Consider the following 18,911-nt stretch of genomic DNA (forward strand, 5'->3'; position numbering starts at 1 on the left):
TTAGTAGAGATGGGGTTTTGCCATGTTGGCCAGGATGGTCTCGAACTCCTGACCTCAGGTGATCCACCCGTCTTGGCCTCCCAAAGTGCTGGGATTTCAGGCGTGAGCCACTGCACCTGCCCTTGTTACGATTTTTAAAACCTTACCTGGTTGTAGTTTAAGCCTCAGATGGTGGTTACCCCAAATATTGCAAGTGTCAGCTCTTTTGGCTGTTTCCAGAGACCAGCCTGTATTTCTGTGTCACTGTCTGTGTTGGTAGGGCATGGAGTTGAGTGTGGGCTGGGTATCCAGTTGTGGGTTAGGAAGCTTTGGGGGAAGGAAGATAGGTTCTTTGAATACATACATTAGCTTCATTGTTACTAAAACCACCCAGATTCAGAGAGTAGTGTACACCCAGGATGTTGATTGGCTGGTTTGTAATGTGTTTTTTCATGAGAAACATCCTTCGGGCTACTAGGGATTGGGCACATTTGTGCTGCTTGCCACCTGATGTCTTGAGTCACCTTTTTTGATCAGACAGTTCTTAGTCCATGGGTTAGTGAAACAAATAGGCTCTCAAGAATCTTAGTGTGGGGGTTGTTAACTTTCCCGTGTTGGTTTTCAGCCGCCTTTGTTGTATACACACATATCCCAAACGCCAGAACAAGGCTCTGTTTCCAAGTGTGCCGATGTTGAATTTTGCATTGGGCCCTGGGGTCACTGGTGGGTGGGGGTGGTGGGTAGGCTGAAGTGGATAGCTGCAACTCACTAAACACTCTTTTCCTTTGAGGGTCAAGGTTTGCTAAATAGGGGAAAACTAAGCTTCTTTCTCTTTTCTTTCCAGATGGCCTTGGTGGTATTGGCATGGGGTTAGGACCAGGAGGGCAACCCATTGATGCCAATCACCTGAATAAAGGCATCGGAATGGGAAACATAGGTCCCGCAGGTGAGAATGACAGTGCACCTTGCTTGGTGGTTTGGGGAAGTGAAAATTATTAATTATTGGGGCAACTGGACTTTGAGTAGTTTAAATGGAATAAATATTTAACTGGGACAAAATTCCCTCCTTATTCATCTCTGCCTCATTTTGAATAAAGGCAGTATTTTGTATTTTTATCAAGTTGAGTCATTTTTTAAAAAGTCATTATGCTTTTTCATTGTAACCTCACAACAACCTTCTAAGCTGAAATCGTTGTGCCATTTGGTAAGAGGAGGCAAGCCAGAGAGTTGATCTTGCTCAAGGTCACACTGTCAGTTACTGACAGGCTGCAGGTCTCCTGACCACGGGACCATAGCATTGCCGCAGTGCCCTGAAAAGTGTCTTACCAAGACCCCTTTGGGCCCTCCTGGTGTTTGCACAGCTGCTGCTAGAGAGCTAGGGGCATTGATAGATGCAAAAAAGGTGGAGAGGCCAGGCACGGTGGCTCACGCCTGTAATCCCAGCACTTTGGGAGGCCGAGGTAGGCGGATCGCAAGGTCAGGAGTTTGAGACCATCCTGGCCAACATGGTGAAACCCCATCTCTACTAAAAATACAACAATTAGCCGGGCGTGGTGGCGCACGCCTGTAATCCCAGTTACTCAAGAGGCTGAGGCAGGAGAATTGCTTGAACCCGGGAGGCGGAGGTTGCAGTGAGCCGAGATTGCGCCATTGCACTCCAGCCTGGGTGACAGAAAAAAAAGATGGAGAGGGCCTCACTCTGTGACAACGTGGCCGTCACAGGAAGCATGGTGGACAGTGTTGTCTTTAAGAAGGCAGGGATCCCAGCACTTTGGGAGGCCGAGGCAGGCAGATCACCCGAGGTCGGGAATTTGAGACCAGCTTGGCCCACGTGGCAAAACTCCATCTCTACTAAAAATACAAAAATTAGCCAGGCGTGGTGGCGTGTGCCTGTAATCCCAGCTACTCAGGAGGCTGAGGCAGGAGATCACTTGAACCCGGGAGGTGGAGGTTGCAGTGAGCTGAGATCACATGACTGCACTTCAGCCTGGCAACAGAGTGAGAGTCCGTCTCCAAAAAAACAAAAAAAACAAAAAACAAAAAAACAAACCTGCATGAAAGCTTTGATGTGTAGAATAAACTCAGGCTTTGCTGTTTAGCATTTTCATTTCTGTGTAATGATGTATTTTGATTCTTTTAAGGAATATGTCATTTTTATGACCTCAGACTTTGGTCTTTGTTGGAATCCTTTGAAATTGGAATATGGAAGCCCCTCTATCCCACCATTGTCAGTGTTGCATATCCCTAGACTCTCTTCCAGAGTCACCCTGGGGCTGACTTAAATTCTGGGCCACAACTTCAAATGGCTGTTAACGTTTCCCCCGACCCAAAACACACACACCCCATGTCTGACATCTAAACAGAAAGACTGGGGGTTGGGGAGGAAGTCTTGGTGTTTTTAGGAACTGGTTTTTGTTTTGAAGATTTTACCTTTAACAGGGATTGATTGATTGATTGATTGAGACGGATTTTGCTCTTGTTGCCCAGGCTGGAGTGCAATGGCTCAATCTCAGCTTACTGCACTCAATCTCTGCCTCCTGGGTTCAAGCGATTCTCCTGCCTCAGCCTCCCAAGTAGCTGGGATTACAGGCATGTGCCACCACACCCAGCTAATTTTTTGTATTTAGTAGAGACAGGGTTTCACCATGTTGGTCAGGCCGGGCTGGAACTCCTGACCTCAGGTGATCCACCCGCCTCGGCTTCCTGAAGTGCTGGGATTACAGGTGTGAGTCACCACGCCCACCCTTAACAGGGATTTTTTAAAAAAATCTACTTCTGTTCCCTAAAATTTTCTAAAAAGTTTATGTTCCATAGAATGTGTCTTATAATTCTATTTCATGTTTAATACTGCCTAACTTGAGGCCTGGTGTGGTGGCTTATGCCTGTAGTCCCAGCAATTTGGAGGCCAAGGGTTTGAGACTAGTCTAGGCGACATAGTGAGACTCCATCTCTACAAAATATAAAAAAAATTAGCCAGGTGTGGTGGCGTACACCTGTAGTCCCAGCTACTTGGGAGGCTGAGGCAAGAGGATCACTTGAGCCTGGGATGTTGAGGCTGCAGGGAGCTGTGACCATGCCACTGCATTCCAGCCCCAGTGACAGAAGGAGACCCTATCTCAAAAACAAAAAAACACAAAAACCCTGCCCGACTGGGTCATTAAAGTATGTAGATCCCTCAGAAAAAGTTTAGCCAGGCGTGGTAGCAGGCGCCTGTAATCTCAGCTAGTCGGGAGGCTGAGGCAGGAGAATTGCTTGAACCCGGGAGGTGGAGGTTGCAGTGAGCCAAGATTGTGCCATTGCATTCCAGCCTGGGTGACAGAGCAATACTGTGTTTAAAAAAAAAAAAAAAAAAGCTATATGATATTTGACAGTTGAAATGGTAAGGGCTTTTTTTCTTGCTGATTAAAATATATAAAATATACTTGTCATCAGGGATTTTCTTTTGAGTTCATTTGCTGGTTTGGAATTATGCTTTTTAAGTTCAAACGTTATTTACTGCTTTGACATAATTTTAGTTTGCATTGACTTTTTCTTTTTAAGGAATGGGAATGGAAGGCATAGGATTTGGAATAAATAAAATGGGAGGTAAGAAATTTAAAATGAAGTACAAGCATAATCACTTTTAGGCATAGATTTCTCTCTTTCCTCTTTTCTTTCTTGTTTAAACCCTGCATGAAATTCTCTTTGGTTTCAGTTTGAGTCTAGAAATGACTTCCTCCTGCCTGTCCATCCTTCCAGCGGGTGTCTTGGCTTTTGGTTCTGGCTGTCTCACTAACTAGCTCTGTGACCTTGGGCAGACCACTCCATCTCTATGCCTCTTTTTGCTTGTCTATTCATTGAGGGGGTTGGATCAGACCAGCTTTTTGAAGATGGGTGATTTTTAAACAAGGGTGCTAGCATTTTTTTGTTTTTCAAAAGCCTTTAAACTTGGTAAGTTCTTGGCAGAAGATACCCCAGTTGAAACATGTGATAGAATTTTTCTTTCCCTGCTTAGTCTAAGCAGTCTTGTTGGATGATGCTGAAATGTGAACCTCTCTTGCAGGAATGGAGGGGCCCTTTGGTGGTGGTATGGAAAACATGGGTCGATTTGGATCTGGGATGAACATGGGCAGGATAAATGGTAAGCATCGTGTTTTCTTCCTGCTTTCACTCACCCTTTGCCGGCTGTTGCCTCTCAGGTGACTTTTAGGCTGCAGATCCACTGAATAAGTGGTTTCTCACTTCTGCTTTTCAACCGAATCAAATGTCTTTTGAATTGCCTTAAATATTTCAAAAACTAGACATAATAGTAGACTTACTTCACTTGGTCGCTAGTCTTTTGAGATGTCCTGTGTTCCCAAGCTTTGCAGTAATTTTCGAGTACAGTGTTAAAAAGCATGTACACGTTCGTGGTTATGGTCTCCGAGTATGAGGGATTCTTTAAAGTTTGTAATCAAGTTTGTCTCTGGGAGTGCTGCAAAGGGTAGTTCTTGGTCATCTGCCCCAGCTACAAGTTGTCTATAGAGGCGTTAATAAAAATCACAGGCTCTTTTAATTTAGCATTTACATAATGCAAATTCTGGTTTGGTATAATTCAAATCCTCCACCAACTTTTTTTTTTTTTTTTTTTTTGAGACAGGGTCTCACTCTGTCACCCAGGCTGGAGTGCAATGGTGCGATCTTGGCTCACTGCAACCTCCGCCTCCCAGGTTCAAGTGATTCTCCTGCTCCAGCCTCCTGAGTAGCTGGGATTACAGGTGTGCGCCACCATGCCTGGCTAATTTTTATATGTTTAGTAGAGTCGGAGTTTCACCATGTTGGGCAGGCTGGCCTCGAACTCCTGACTTCATGTGATCCGCCTGCCTCAGCCTCCCAAAGTGCTGGGTTTACAGGCGTGAGCCACCGTGCTCGGCACCTGCCCCCAACTTTTTAGCAGAAATATAATAATATAATAACAATGTAGTATTTCATTTAGTCTTTGTGAGAACCACATGATATGTACATACTGCTATCCTTGTTTCATCTGAAACTGAGGCACAGAGAGTGACATGCCTAGGTCAAGTGACTGGTAAACAGTGGTGCCTGCATGTGAACCCAGGCTGTCTTGCTCCAGAGCCTGGCACTTCATCATGTGGGAATCCTGCCTTTTAGAAGTGCCTCCAGCACAGCACTTGGCCCAGGGCACCAGCAGGGCTGTAGAGTGTGCATGAGAAATTGGAAATTTTCCTTTTTGAAATCCTCTATGTGTTGGTGACTCTTTGACCTTCTCCTTCACCGCAGGAAAGCTGCTGCTTTTTTACACAGAAACTTTCTTGGAATGAGAAGTCATTAGGGATTTAGGTATAAACCTTCCTTTGCGGGTCTGCCATAACAAAGGATGTGAAAATGGTACAAGGACACACATCATTGTCAGGCTTGAAAGGCGGCTGTCCCTGATGATCAGGCCCTTCTTCCGGTGCACAGGGAGCAGTGGGGCATGATGTGTGTTGCCTTCTTCATGGGTGCCTTGTTCTAGAAGCTGGTAAAAGGATGTAGGAAAGTTGTCACCATTAGTAATAAAGCAACAAAGGTCTGCTTTGGGAGGCTGGGGTAAGAGGATTGCTTGAGCTCAGGAGTTCAAGATCAGCCTAGGCAACACTGCGAAACCCCATCTCTCTCTTTTTTTTTTTTTTAAAGAACAGATTAGTCATTAGGGAATTTGAGTTGTTGCTGTGAGGAGTAGAGTGATGCAGTTTAGAAGTAGATGGAAATCAGGATGGGTTGGCCTGGGAGCTGTGCTGAGCTGTGTGACACAGTCGGTGGTGAACTGGCAGGTGTAATCTCGCAGTCAGGATTCAGAGCCTGGGGTACGCGGTGGCGAAGGATTCCAAGTGCTGATTCTCTGGAGGACCACAAATGGAGTGTGTTTTCCTAGACTGTTCTTAGATGTTCTGAGATACGGCACTCGGAGTGCTCCCCACACCCTCTACAGCTGAGAACAGGGACTCCTTCCCACTTGACCAGCATTCTTTGGTTTGGGTGGGATGAGCTCTAGAGCCCTTGGGCACTGCAAGGAAACTGTACATCACACTGGAGGAAGAATTGAAGCAGACGTTTGGGTTTAATGAAATGTTAATTCATGACTAGAGTGTAGCCATTATGGTCATGGGTGCTCCCATCAGACTGCTGGTCATGCAGGTTCCCAGGACCCACACTCAGCATGAGTCAAATCTTGATAGAGTGACTATAAAAATGTAAATCAAAAGATCGTTAAATGTCGGCCAGGCGCGGTGGCTCACACCTGTAATCCCAGCGCATTGAGATTAATGTTAAAAAAAAGAGATTGTTAAATGTCAAAAACTGACTGTAGTGAGGCAGTGTTTGACAGTGAAAATGCTACCCTTTGTGGGTGTAAATTGGAGTTCATGGTGCTCCCTGAGCTCTGGGGCCCTGTTGACAGCCAGTAAGATGAGTTGTGAGGTCCTTTCCAACATGCTGATGCCAGCCTGTGGCATGCTTGTCTGGAGTGGGGTGCTGCCTTCTTGCAGACAGGTGGCAGGATGGAAGGAGAGCAGCAGAACTCCATGAGGATGCCGCTGCGGGGCTGCAGGGTTCTGTCCCTGCCGCCGTCCCCCCCACCCTCCCACCGCCACCGACTCCTGGGCTCTGCTATCCAGCAGATAGCACCCATGAGGAGCGGAACCATGAGGTCACTTGGGTTAATTCAAACTAGGAATGTTAAGCCCACCATTGGCAGCCAGTCCTTGTTAATTCATAATGTGCTGCTGCTGCCACATCTTTAATGGAATTGCTTATTTTATTGAAAGATAGGGTCTCTGGCTGTATAATGCAAGGTGTTCATTACATCGCACCTGTCTTACCTGACATTTCTAAGGAGTGAGATGATTAATAACTAGATTCTTCAAGGCCTTCTCAGCATGGGAGGGAGAGATTCTTCAAGGACCTCACAGCATGAAAAGTGTGATCCCCATTTCAGCCTGCATGAGATGGATGCACAAGGAAAGAAGTGGCCAGCAGTAGGAATCACGAAAGGCTTCTCAAGCAAGTGACCACTGTGGTGGGCCTTTCCCGGCAGAAGCTAGGACCTTTGTTTTAAAAGACATTGTAAGGCTGGGTGTAGTGGCTCACACCTGTTATCCTAACACTTTGGGAGGCTGAGGCAGGAGGATCACTTGAGCTCAGGAGTTCAAGACCAGTCAGGGCAACATAGTGAGACCTCCTCTCTACAAAAAATAAAATTAGCCGGGCATGATGCCGTACACCTGTGCTAGCTGCCTGGGAAACTCAGGTGGGAGGATGACTTGAGCCCAGGAGGTGGAGGCTGCAGTGAAGCATGATCACGCCACTGCATTCCAGCTTGGGAGCTTGGGTGGACAGAGTGAAACCCTGTCTCAAAAAAAAAAAAAAAAAAAAAAGAACCTTACAAAATATGAGAAAGTTGTGACCCAAACCCCATTATGTAGATGCAGCCACTGCAGTTGTCAGCAGAGAGGTCTTTCTGTGCAGACATACGTCTCGCCGTGCACACGCATTTCTGTGTTAGGCCACAGGCTTCTGTATTAGAGGATGGGCTTTTGCACTGGATTTGAGTCCCAGCCTTTGCCTCACCTCTCACCAGCATGTGACCTTGGTCAAGTTACTAAATTGTGTGAGCCTCAATTTCTTTGTAAAGTGGTAGTGGTGGTGGAGGGTAACAGGCGTGCGTGGCATGGTTGTGAAGAGTTGATGGAATTATACACAAAGCCTTTGGGGTAGGGCATGTGTTGAGTGCCCAGTAGGTGGTACCTTCTGCAGCCTACGTTTGATTTAGCTGCACTGCAGGGGACCTCTTGGTTACTGTGGTAGCGAATGCTTGGTGTACCCAGTATGTGTGGTTTGTGTGGCTGTAATGGAAGTTGTTCGTTGGTCCTTGATGGACTAATGTTAGGTAGGTTGTTCAGGGATTCAGTTGCAGTGACTTTGTTTTTTAGGGAATAAAGAATGAATAATGGTTTCCTGCAGAAGAGTTAAACATGCTGACTTGGTGGTGGCTGTCGTGTGTATACATTTTGTTTTGTTTTTGATGTCTCAGACACCGTGGTATTCCTGGAAAGGCCTAGGGTGATTTTTCCACAGAGATGGAGCGTGGCATGGGTGGAGGACTTGAAAGAGACTTTGCCAGGAAGGAGATGGGGATATCTCGAAGCTTTGGAGAGCCTCTTGGCAGAGGAATGAGTAAGAAGGCCCTGTGGGCCTCAGTGGCTGGGGTCTGCCCTCTGGGGTGCAGGCTGCCAGGGTTTACCTGATGTCCCTGCTCTCTTAGAGTCAGCTGGGTTTTTTTAAGCTTTTAAAAAAGATGTTGTTTTAGACCTAGGTAAAAAATTTGGGTCTTTTAGTGTTTTATTGCTATATCAGTAGCATTATTTGTCTTTAAGTCTTTTCAGATGGCTTTTTAAAAAATTGGCATAAGGTTGTGCAGGCTGTGGGAATGGAAACTGCTGCGTGCACTTGACTTTCTGGCCCCCTAGGCCTGGAGAGTGTTTGATGGCCCTCTGACTCCCTAGGCCTGGAGCGTGTTTCAAAGCCCTGCTAATTGGGGCAGGAGTTCCTTACCCCAGGGTGCTGTGGTGTCCAGTCCAGTTATCAGGATGGAGTGAGTTGTGCACTTGCTGATGCCTTTGAAAGAGGCATCTAGACCGACTAGAGAGGTTTTCTAAAGTTGGAAGGTCTTGAGTATTTAGGCCTATCTGTATGCAGAGATTATTTTTTCAGTTTTGGTTAGGCGGCAGAGCAATTTCCTCCTCTTTTTTCTTTCTTTCTTTTTTTTTTTTTTTCAAGACAGAGTCTCGCTTTGTTGCCCAGGCTGGAGTGCAGTGGTGCGATCTCAGCTCACTGCGGCCTCCACCTCCCGGTTTCAAGTGGTTCTCCTGCTTCAGCCTCTTGAGTAGCTGGCACTGCAGGGGCGCGCCACCACACCCAGCTAATTTTCTTGTATTTTTAATGAGATAGGGTTTCACTGTGTTGGCCAGGCTGGTCTTGAGTCCTGACCTCAAGTGATCCACCTGCCTCTGCCTCCCAAAGTGCTAGGATTACAGGTGTGAGCCATCACGCCAGGTCTGTTGGTGTCCATTTTATATTAGCTGTATTCTTCAAATTTATGAAGGCCCTAGAAAGGTGGTCATCAGATTCATCCTTCAGCTCATCAGAGGGGCAAGATTCTTTTTTAAGACAGTCTCGCTCTGTCATCTGGGCTGGAGTGCAGTGGGTATGATCTCACTGTAGCAGGCTGAAGCAATCCTCCTACCTTTGCCTCTGAGTGGCTAGGAACACAGGCACATGCCACCATGCCCAGCTAATTAATTTTTTTGTAGAGACAGAGTCTCTGTATGTTGCCCAGGCTTATCACAAATTCCTGGGCTCAAGTGATCCTCCCGCCTTGGCCTCCCAAGGTGCTGGGGTTATAGGCAACAGCCACTATGCCTGGCCAGCGGTGTATTTTTAAAAAAAAAAATTTTTTTTTTTTTGCAACAGAGTCTCGCTCTATTGCCCAGGCTGGAGCGCAGTGGCGCAATCTTGGCTCACTGCAAGCTCTGCCCCTCCAGGTTTAAGCTGTTCTCTGCCTCAGCCTCCAGAGTAGCTGGGATTACAGGCGCGTGCCACCATGTCCGGCTAATTTTTTGTATTTTTGTAGAGATGGGGTTTCACCATCTTGGCCAGGCTGGTCTTGAACTCGGGACCTCGTGATTCACACGCCTCGGCCTCCCAAAGTGCTGGGATTACAGGCATGAGCCACCGCACCCGGCCAAAGAAATATTTTAAAACTTACTGGCCGGGCGCGGTGGCTCATGCCTGTATTCCCAGCACTTTGGGAGGCCAAGGCTGGTGAATCACGAGGTTAGGAGTTCAAGACCAGCCTGGCCAATGTGGTGAAACCCCGTCTCTACTAAAAATACAAAAATTAGCCGGGCATGGTGGCGGGTGCCTGTAATCCCAGCTACTTGGGAGGCTGAGGCAGAGAATTGCTTGAACCTGGGAGGCGGAGGTTGCAGTGAGCCGAGGTCACACCACTGCACTCCAGCCTGGGTGACAGAGTGAGACTCCATCTCAAAAAATAAAATAAAATAAAAATAAAACTTACTGTCATTGGCCTGCAAATACTAATTTGTGGATAGCTATGGCAAGAATAGATGGCATGTGGCTGGGCAGGTAGATCACAAGGTTAGGAGTTTGAGACCAGCCTGGCCAACATGGTGAAACCCCGTCTCTACTACAAACACAAAAAATTTAGCCGGGCATGGTGGTGCATGCTGCAATCCCAGCTATTCAGGAGGCTGAGGCAGAATTGCTTGAACCTGGGAGGTAGAGGTTGCAGTGAGCCGAGATGACACCACTGCACTCTAGCCTGGGCGACAGAGTGAGACTCTGTCTCAAAATTTAAAAAAAAAATAGGCATCTTTACTTCTGTAGGAACTTTTTCTTGCTAAGAGCCTTCAGCTTCTTGCCACTTTGCGGCACCTCTCGCCTAATTCCACTTTCTGGAGTGGCCCATGAGTGGCACAGAGAGGTGGATGTGGGCTTCTTGCCTTTGAGGTCACTTCATGTGGCCACAGGAAACTGTTCCTGTCCTGACCGGCAGGGCGCCACCTCTCCCGCTGCGGTTACACCTTCTTTCTGATTGGGACTGTGCGATCTCTGTCCCAGAATTCCCTGCTGCCGCTGTGATCAGACCTACATGAGTAAGGTGATCTCATCAGGTTCTCAGAGTGGTTGGGTTGGTTTTTCAAGATTCAATTCTTGACCTCTTTCCCGTGTCCTTTGCCATGAGTGGTGAACCATTGTGGTGCTCCTTTCCATAGTGCTTTCCTACTCGGTGCCCCTTCCTGTGCCTAGGCAGTAGATCTTTGCACTCCTTTGTGCAAACAGCTGTACTTGCTGCTTCAAAAATTTGGATAGGCCTGTGGTCTTTGACCTTCAAGGATGAGGTGTAGCTGAGGCGATACTAAGGGTGGCTTGGGACATCGCCAGAGGTCTGTGCATCCAAGTGGCCTAGTGAGGACGCTGGTGGAGACGTGGGTTGCCAGACGCTGCTCAGGGCATCGGCTCTGCTAGGGGGCTCAGCGGGCTTGGCACAGGCAGCAGGTGTGCGCAGATAGAGCGGCTGGCGGCGGCGGGTGCAGGTCTCTGTGAGGCAGGGGAGGAGCATGGGCAGAACAGGCTCCAGCTGTGGTCTGTGGGGAGGCCTGTGAATGCCGATGGGAGAATTCCGCCATTCTCTGCAAATCAGTGGCATGTTGGTTGAAAGCTTTTGCAGCTGTCTTGCAGGTGTGTTAGTTGGAAGCTTGATCTAGTTCAGGGGTGTGCACGGGAGAATATAGTCATGGGTTCTCAGTTGGTTTCTGTTTGGGTCAGTAAAGCCCCTTATCCCTCTTTTCCACTTATTACTAGAGACAGAAACTTAAAAACCATGGTTTCAGGCTGCCAAAAAGCCTAAAACAGAACAAAGCAAAGTAAGACGTGTTGGACAAGCTTGGTCTAGGTGCTGGAAAGCCAGCCTCGGCTCAGGCATGCCGGGCAGGATCGCAGGCGTCCCGGGAGAATGAGCTGTACCTGCTGGTAGTCTGAAGTCTGTGTCTCTTGGTGAACTTTCCCACCTTGTCCCACAGCAGTTAGTTGGGATATAAGAAGCAGCTGTGTGGGGTGCAGGTGCTTTTGTTGTTGTTGTTTGGTGGTTTTTTTTTTTCTTAGAGACAGAGTCTCACTCTGTTGCCCAGGCTGGGGTGCAGTGGCACAATCTCGGCTCACTGCAACCTCTGCCTCCGGGGTTCAAGCGATTCTCCCGCCTCAGCCTCCTGAGTAACTGGGATTACAGGCACCTGCCATCATACCTGGCTAATTTTTGTATTTTTAGTAGAGACAGGGTCTCACCATGTTGGCCAGGCTGATCCTGACCTCAGGTGATCCACCCGCCTTGGCCTCCCAAAGTGCTGGGATTACAGGCATGAGCCACTGCACGGCCAGGGGACAGGTTTTAATGACTTTGTGGCCATGGTCATAAAGCGAAATGTGCCTCATGGCTAATGTCCAAGTTGCTGAGCATATACTTTGAGACCAGAGCGGGTGGGTACAAGTGTCTTCTACATAGCAAAAGACGGACCAGAAGCTTGGAAAGGTAATGCTATGATAGCATCAGGCAAACCTTAAAGAGGTGTGGGTGCACCGTGGGCAAGTGAGCAGCAGCATTGTGTTTGGGATACTTGGTGGGGGGTGCATTTAGGTATTTTCCTGAAACCTTATCTGTTGCCTAGTCACAGCACACCCAGCTCATTTCAGGCAGGGCTGGCATGCTCAAGGATTTCCGCGCAGAGCTCATTTGTTAGCGTTGAGGTTGTCCGTGGAGCTGCAGCTTTAATTTGCTCTATGATAATGAGAGGTGCCTCTGGGTGGATAAATGTGGGCTCCAAGTGGGTGATGCTGGGCGGTCTTCTGAACAAGAAGTTGGCTGGGGTGGGGGTGGGGGCTTACTTTTCAGCTCAGGTGAGGCAAGGAAGCCTCAGTCCTGAGAGCCTGGACCAGCTTTAGAAAACTGCCGCTGAGTGAGACCCGATGGCCCCCTTCTTGCTCTGGCTCTCAGTTCATGAATGCATATGACTCCTATCTCTGCTGGGCGCATTCGCAGGTGACCCCGCACGCTGGGCCTCAGACTCTGGAGCTACGTGGGGTCTTGGCGTCGTGACCCAGCATCAAGGACTCTCCTAGTTCTCTGTAAAATGATCTTGTCTGTGCGTGTGTTTCTCAAACCCCTTTCCCTTTATCTTGTCATTTTTATTAGTAGTATTTCTACTCTGGAATCTGTAATGAGCACATTTCTATTGCCATAGAGAAATTTGGCTAATTTTTTTTTCTTCCTGATTTCCTTAGAAATCCTAAGTAATGCACTGAAGAGAGGAGAGATCATTGCAAAGCAGGGAGGAGGTAGGAACCGCTTAGTTTGATGTTTTATTTTTTTAGAACAGGCTGTTATCGCTGGGGACTGTAGAGCTTAGTGGTGAGAAGTGCGGGTTCTGACACAGACTGCCTGGGGTGGGAGCAGCTCTGCCTTTTTCTAGCTGTGTGACATTTGGCAAGTCACTGAACCTCTCTGTTTCTCATAGCACTCATTTGTAAAATGGGGGTGTAATAGTACCTGCCTCAGGGATTCTGTGGAGAGTGAATGCATGTGAAAGAGTGCTTCCGCACGTGCTGTGCACAGGCCGGCCATCCTCATTGTTAGAGTACCTCTCATTTGGGGGTTTTGTTTTCCACGTTATAAATTCCTAAAAGTAAATATATTTTCCTTAGACTTGATGATAAGACTGAAAGCACACCACCCAACATGTAATAAATGCTTGTAAAATAGATAAATGTACTCATTAGGAAAATATGAAGAAAGTATGGTCTGAAGCCCCATCACCCAGTGATGACTGCCGGAAACATTTTGTTCTGAATCTTTCATTCATACACAGCTTTATGGATACTGAGAACAAAATGTACTTTTTGAGCATTTTTGGAGACAGTCTCGCTCTGTCTCCCAGGCTGGAGTGCCGTGGTGCAGTCTCTGCTCACTGCGGCCTCGACTTCCCAGGCCTAAGTGATTCTCCCACTTTAGCCTTCCAAGTAGCTGGGACTACAGGCGTGTGCCACCTGGTTTGGCTAATTTTTTGATTTTTTTTGTAGAGATGGCATTTTGACATGTTACCCAGGCTTATCTCAAACTCCTGGCCTCAAGTGACCTGCATACCTCCAGAGTGCTGGGATGACAGATGTGAGCCACTACACCTGGCCCAAATGTACTTTTTCAGCCTGATTTTCCCTCTGAGTATCTTGGCATCTCACCTCCTGACTTCTGTGTTGGGCTGGCTCTGGAGCTCCATGCTGGCACCATTTCCTCCCATTTCTTTTTTTCTTTTTTTCTTTTTTTTCTTTTTTTTCTTTTTTTTTTTTTTTTGAGAGACGGAGTCTCACTCTGTCGCCCAGGCTAGAGTGCAGTGGCACGATCTCGGCTCACTGTGACCTCCGTCTCCTGGGTTCAAGCGATTCTCCTGCCTCAGCCTCCCAAGTAGCTGGGACTACGGGCGCATGCCACCACACCCAGCTAATTTTTGCAATTTTAGTAGAGATGGGGTTTCACCATGTTGGCCAAGGCTGGTCGAGAACTCCTGACCTTGTTCCGCCCGCCTTGGCCTCCCAAAGTACTGGGATTACAGGCATGAGCCACCACACCCAGCCGTCCCACCTCATTTCTGATGCCTTTGGGCAAAGTGCCCATTCTCGCTAGGTTCCTTATACTGTGGGGAAGTTCTGAGACGTCTCCCCTCTGAAAGTCACACATTCTTAGAGTCGGGCCTGCTTTGGCCGCTCACTGTGTGCTGTGCAGCTAGAGAAGCAGGCGCGGTGTGGCCAGTTACAGAGCCAGTTAGAGAAACTGCCCAGTTTCCTCTTGAATTGGTATCTTTGACTAGGCTGTTTGGGTCGGTCACAGGCTGGCTCTGGGCTGATGGCCACTCTCAGAGGCAAGCGACAGGGTTTCTGGGAGGAGCCCCAAACTCGGCATGTGCAAAGGGGTGGCCTTGCTGACGGAGCCAGACCCTGCTTTCCAGAGTTGCAAGCACCACAGGTGGGGGCGTCCCTTCATTCTGCTGACTGACCCCCAGCCGCTACCAGAGCCCACTCTGCAGTGCCATCAACATCTTCTTTCCAAAGCCAGCAAGTCATTTGGTTTCCCTGACAATAGGGTCCCCAAAAGTGGCCAACTGTGTGCATTTGTACACAGAGGATCTCTCGGTGTGTGTTTTTTTGACCTCTGCTTGATGGTGTGGCCGAAAATCCTTTCTCTGTGCCCTGGGAGCACTAAGGAAATGCAGCCAGAGTGGCCCCCAGCAGAGCATCCTAGAGGGACAGGCTGGGAGGGGAAGGTGGGAGTGACTCCAACTTGTCTCCACGTAACTTCTGTTCATTACCCTGGGTGGCCCCCTGAGTGGGGGGTGTCCATGCCTCCCCCTGGAGCATTTCTCAGTGTCTGCTGATGGAGAAACCTCAGATGTCTCAGGAATTGACATCCATGGTTCACAAAGCTTGTCACAGACACTAGCACCTCACAGACACACATACAGGGGTGTTCTTTAGAAGTTGTGTTATGGAAATCTCAGCTGTGGCATAGAGCAGAGAGAATGCTGGGAGGCCCCCATGTGCCCACCACCTAGCTGTAGCTGTCGTCAACATTTGAGGGGTGTCTTAATGGTAAATTATGGTGGGCCTTTACCCCCGATCCATGCCCATGAGCTGAAGTGGTCTGGCATGTTGTGCACACGCACACTCAAGTTCTTGACACCCACCTGTGTTTTGTGTCCCTGTTTCAGGTGGAGGTGGAGGAAGCGTCCCTGGGATCGAGAGGATGGGTCCTGGCATTGACCGCCTCGGGGGTGCCGGCATGGAGCGCATGGGCGCGGGCCTGGGCCACGGCATGGATCGCGTGGGCTCCGAGATCGAGCGCATGGGCCTGGTCATGGACCGCATGGGCTCCGTGGAGCGCATGGGCTCCGGCATTGAGCGCATGGGCCCGCTGGGCCTCGACCACATGGCCTCCAGCATTGAGCGCATGGGCCAGACCATGGAGCGCATCGGCTCTGGCGTGGAGCGCATGGGTGCCGGCATGGGCTTCGGCCTTGAGCGCATGGCTGCTCCTATCGACCGTGTGGGCCAGACCATTGAGCGCATGGGCTCTGGCGTGGAGCGCATGGGCCCTGCCATCGAGCGCATGGGCCTGAGCATGGAGCGCATGGTGCCTGCAGGTATGGGAGCTGGCCTGGAGCGCATGGGCCCCGTGATGGATCGCATGGCCACCGGCCTGGAGCGCATGGGCGCCAACAACCTGGAGCGGATGGGCCTGGAGCGCATGGGCGCCAACAGCCTCGAGCGCATGGGCCTGGAGCGCATGGGTGCCAACAGCCTCGAGCGCATGGGCCCCGCCATGGGCCCGGCCCTGGGCGCTGGCATTGAGCGCATGGGCCTGGCCATGGGTGGCGGTGGCGGTGCCAGCTTTGACCGTGCCATCGAGATGGAGCGTGGCAACTTTGGAGGAAGCTTCGCAGGTTCCTTTGGTGGAGCTGGAGGCCATGCTCCTGGGGTGGCCAGGAAGGCCTGCCAGATATTTGTGAGAAATGTAAGTGGCTCTTGGGGAACTTCTTGGTGGTGGTGAGCATGAGGGGACAGGGGAGGCAAAGATCAGCAGGATGAAGTCAGAGGTGGCGCCCTTCAAAGGGGACCACACCTCCTTGCCACTGTCCCAAACGTTTTATGCTAGTGGGACGAGTAAGGAATGTGAGAACTGTGGGTTCTGGAAGAGCCTGGGCCTCTCCACTGTGCTAGAATATGGAGCAGACGCTGAGCTCAGAGACTCCAGTTTCTGATTGCTTGGCTTGAAGAGGCACTGTGTGTTGCACGATAATCAGGGAAAGAAGTGGCTGTAACGGAATTATTTTCCCCAGCTCAGCCACCCTTAGCCACTATTTAGTGACTGTGGGCTGCGCACCGCAGGCCTGAGTGTCCCATCCTGCACGGTGCTCCCACAGGCAGAGCCCCAGGGAGGGAGCTGGCTGTGCCGCTTCACAGCCTTGTCCCACATGGATCTATTAGTTTCCTGCTGATCGCCTCAGTCTGAAGGGCAGCTAGCTTCTCGGTATACTAAGAAATCTAGCATGGCCCTCAGAACCAGCTGCAGGGCGTGCCTTAGGATTTGGTTTAATCACACATCAGTCTCCCTTTTCTTCTTCCCTTCAGCTGCCATTCGATTTCACATGGAAGATGCTAAAGGACAAATTCAACGAGTGCGGTAAGTGTTGGGAACGGCTTTGTAGGTGCTTCCCTCATGCTTGTTGGTGACGCAGCCGAGTCAGCAGCAAAACCTCCCTCCCAGCCCCCTCCATCGGCTCAGGACCCATGGCCTTGCCATGTTCTGCCCACGCCAATGCTCAGGCAGGTTGTTGAGTGTCCTGTGATGTGTCACATGTTTTTCAGCTGTGTTCTCATTTCATCCTTATTTCCTTTTTTCTTCCTTTTTGAGTCTTTGAAACAAGGTAGTAGTGTCCCCATTTCACAGATGAGTCAGGCAGAGTCTTCCTTCTGAGGTCACCTGGCTTCTAGGTGGCAGGGCTAAATAAATACATCCCAGACAAGGTCGCTTTCCCCTCAGCACAGCTGGTGTGGGGCCTCGGAGAGAACACTTAGCCCAGCAGGTGCCATGGGGAGGCGGTGCAGGCTCTGGGCACACAGCAGCTCCTGTGAGGGTGAGGCTAAGGTCTTGTGGTTTCCTGGCACATCGGGCAACTCTTCTGGAGGGCTCTGTCTGTGGCTGAAAGCAAGTTGTCTTCCTTCCCTGCCCTCCAGGGTGAGCCTGCACCCCTCATGCACCACCTCTGTTCTTTTTAGCTAGAGGGGCCTGAGCTAGAGGTCTGGGCAGCTGCTTCCGCACTGTCCTCCCGCTTCCTGTTTCAGCAGTGGCTCCGATTTCACCACCATTGCTGCTTCTCCATGGTTCTCGGGGCAAGCCGTTGAGTCATGATCTGCCTCTTTGCTCCATTCTTCACCTCTTTCCCCACTCCTGAGTTTCCACGTTGTAGCTAGATATTCTGAAAAGGCCAGTGGGATCACAGCACCCCCAGCCCCCACTTTTGCAATGCCTGGAGCGGCCCTGTTCCTTCAAGAGGAAGTCCAGACTCACAAGCCCCTTGAAGACCTGGTCCCATCCTCCTCCATCTCCCTCCTGTCCCAGAACCTGAGCGGCAAGTGCTGCACGTGTCCCGCAATGCTCTCGTGTGAGCCATTACTGGCAAGTCTTCTTTCTGGTGAATTTCTGTGTAAGCTCACTCAGAACTTGCCCCTGAGGACCCCTCCACCCTACCTGCCCTGGGCCCTCTCTTCGGCACTGAGTTCCCGCCTCTGGCATTGTGGCCCTACCACCTTTGGTACTCCTGGAGTAGAGCCTTTGCCCTCTAGGGCTCTGTCCACGGCGTTGACACATATCTGGATGCTTAACGGGTGCTCAAATGAATAAGTGAAACCTGCTGGCTTTCATTTGGACAGTACAGACGTGTCCATTGGATTGCGGATGGCTTTGTAACCAGGGGCAGTGGCATATCAAAAATGAAGACTTTGTAAAATATACGGGCAACTTTCTGCCTATAAAGCTGGCTTTACACTGCGCCTTCTTTTTTGAACTTCCTGAAGCGTAAAGGCGTGCATTGAATCTGCCAGGAAGGCTTTTCATGGGGCAGGGGCAGGCTCTGTTAGCAGAAGAATGGCAGTATGGCTGAGGGGGCCGTAGTCATTGGTTCTCGCCATTGTATTCTGAGCCTTTGTGCTCTAGGCTTCAGGGCCTCTCCTTTTTGACTCTGTCCACCAAAATCTAACAAAATCGGGACTGAGTGTCGTCTCTACTTCCCTCCCTGTCCCAGGCCACGTGCTGTACGCCGACATCAAGATGGAGAATGGGAAGTCCAAGGGGTGTGGTGTGGTTAAGTTCGAGTCGCCAGAGGTGGCCGAGAGAGCCTGCCGGATGATGAATGGCATGAAGCTGAGTGGCCGAGAGATTGACGTTCGAATTGATAGAAACGCTTAAGCAGTTGCCTTTTTTAAACATCGATACGAGACCTCTGAATTTGTATTTTTTCTTGTTAACCATTTTAATTTGTTGGCTGGATGTATAAAGATGTTTAAAAAATTCAGTTGCTTTTTGGGGTAATTTGAATTACTTTTTTAATGACTGGGGTTCCATTTGACTGTTTGCATTGAGATTGCAATGTGCGCAATTTTTTTTGTAGTTGTGGCATCTTGTTGACATCGAATATGACTTTGATAATAAATACCGGTTCCTGAAAATGGCCTGCTTGTGTGTGTTGTGTGGGCAACCACGCGAGGTGTGGGGAGCTGGGGTCACTCGA

The 18,911-nt window shown here is 49.5% G+C and overlaps 1 protein-coding gene across 14 annotated transcripts in view; it reads left to right on the plus strand.

The window, feature by feature from the left end:
* Window positions 1–18,849, plus strand: part of HNRNPM (heterogeneous nuclear ribonucleoprotein M) — a 44,146-nt gene extending 25,297 nt beyond the window's left edge. For 4 of the 14 annotated variants that reach the window (XM_063800498.1, XM_063800494.1, XM_063800493.1 and 1 more), the window contains 6 exons: window positions 824–925; window positions 3,520–3,564; window positions 4,022–4,099; window positions 15,333–16,135; window positions 16,753–16,804; window positions 18,426–18,849. In XM_063800498.1, the coding sequence (XP_063656568.1) occupies window positions 824–925; window positions 3,520–3,564; window positions 4,022–4,099; window positions 15,333–16,135; window positions 16,753–16,804; window positions 18,426–18,589 (1,244 nt within the window). In that variant the 3' untranslated portion in view covers window positions 18,590–18,849. Of the gene's footprint in view, window positions 1–823; window positions 926–3,519; window positions 3,565–4,021; window positions 4,100–12,855; window positions 12,910–15,332; window positions 16,136–16,752; window positions 16,805–18,425 lie in introns of all 14 variants that reach the window. The other 10 variants (XM_063800492.1, XM_063800497.1, XM_063800491.1 and 7 more) reach the window with 3 other exon arrangements.
* The last annotated feature ends 62 nt before the right edge of the window (window positions 18,850–18,911 follow it).

This window comes from Pan troglodytes, chromosome 20 (genome assembly GCF_028858775.2).
Source record: "Pan troglodytes isolate AG18354 chromosome 20, NHGRI_mPanTro3-v2.0_pri, whole genome shotgun sequence".
NCBI classification, from domain to species: domain Eukaryota; kingdom Metazoa; phylum Chordata; class Mammalia; order Primates; family Hominidae; genus Pan; species Pan troglodytes.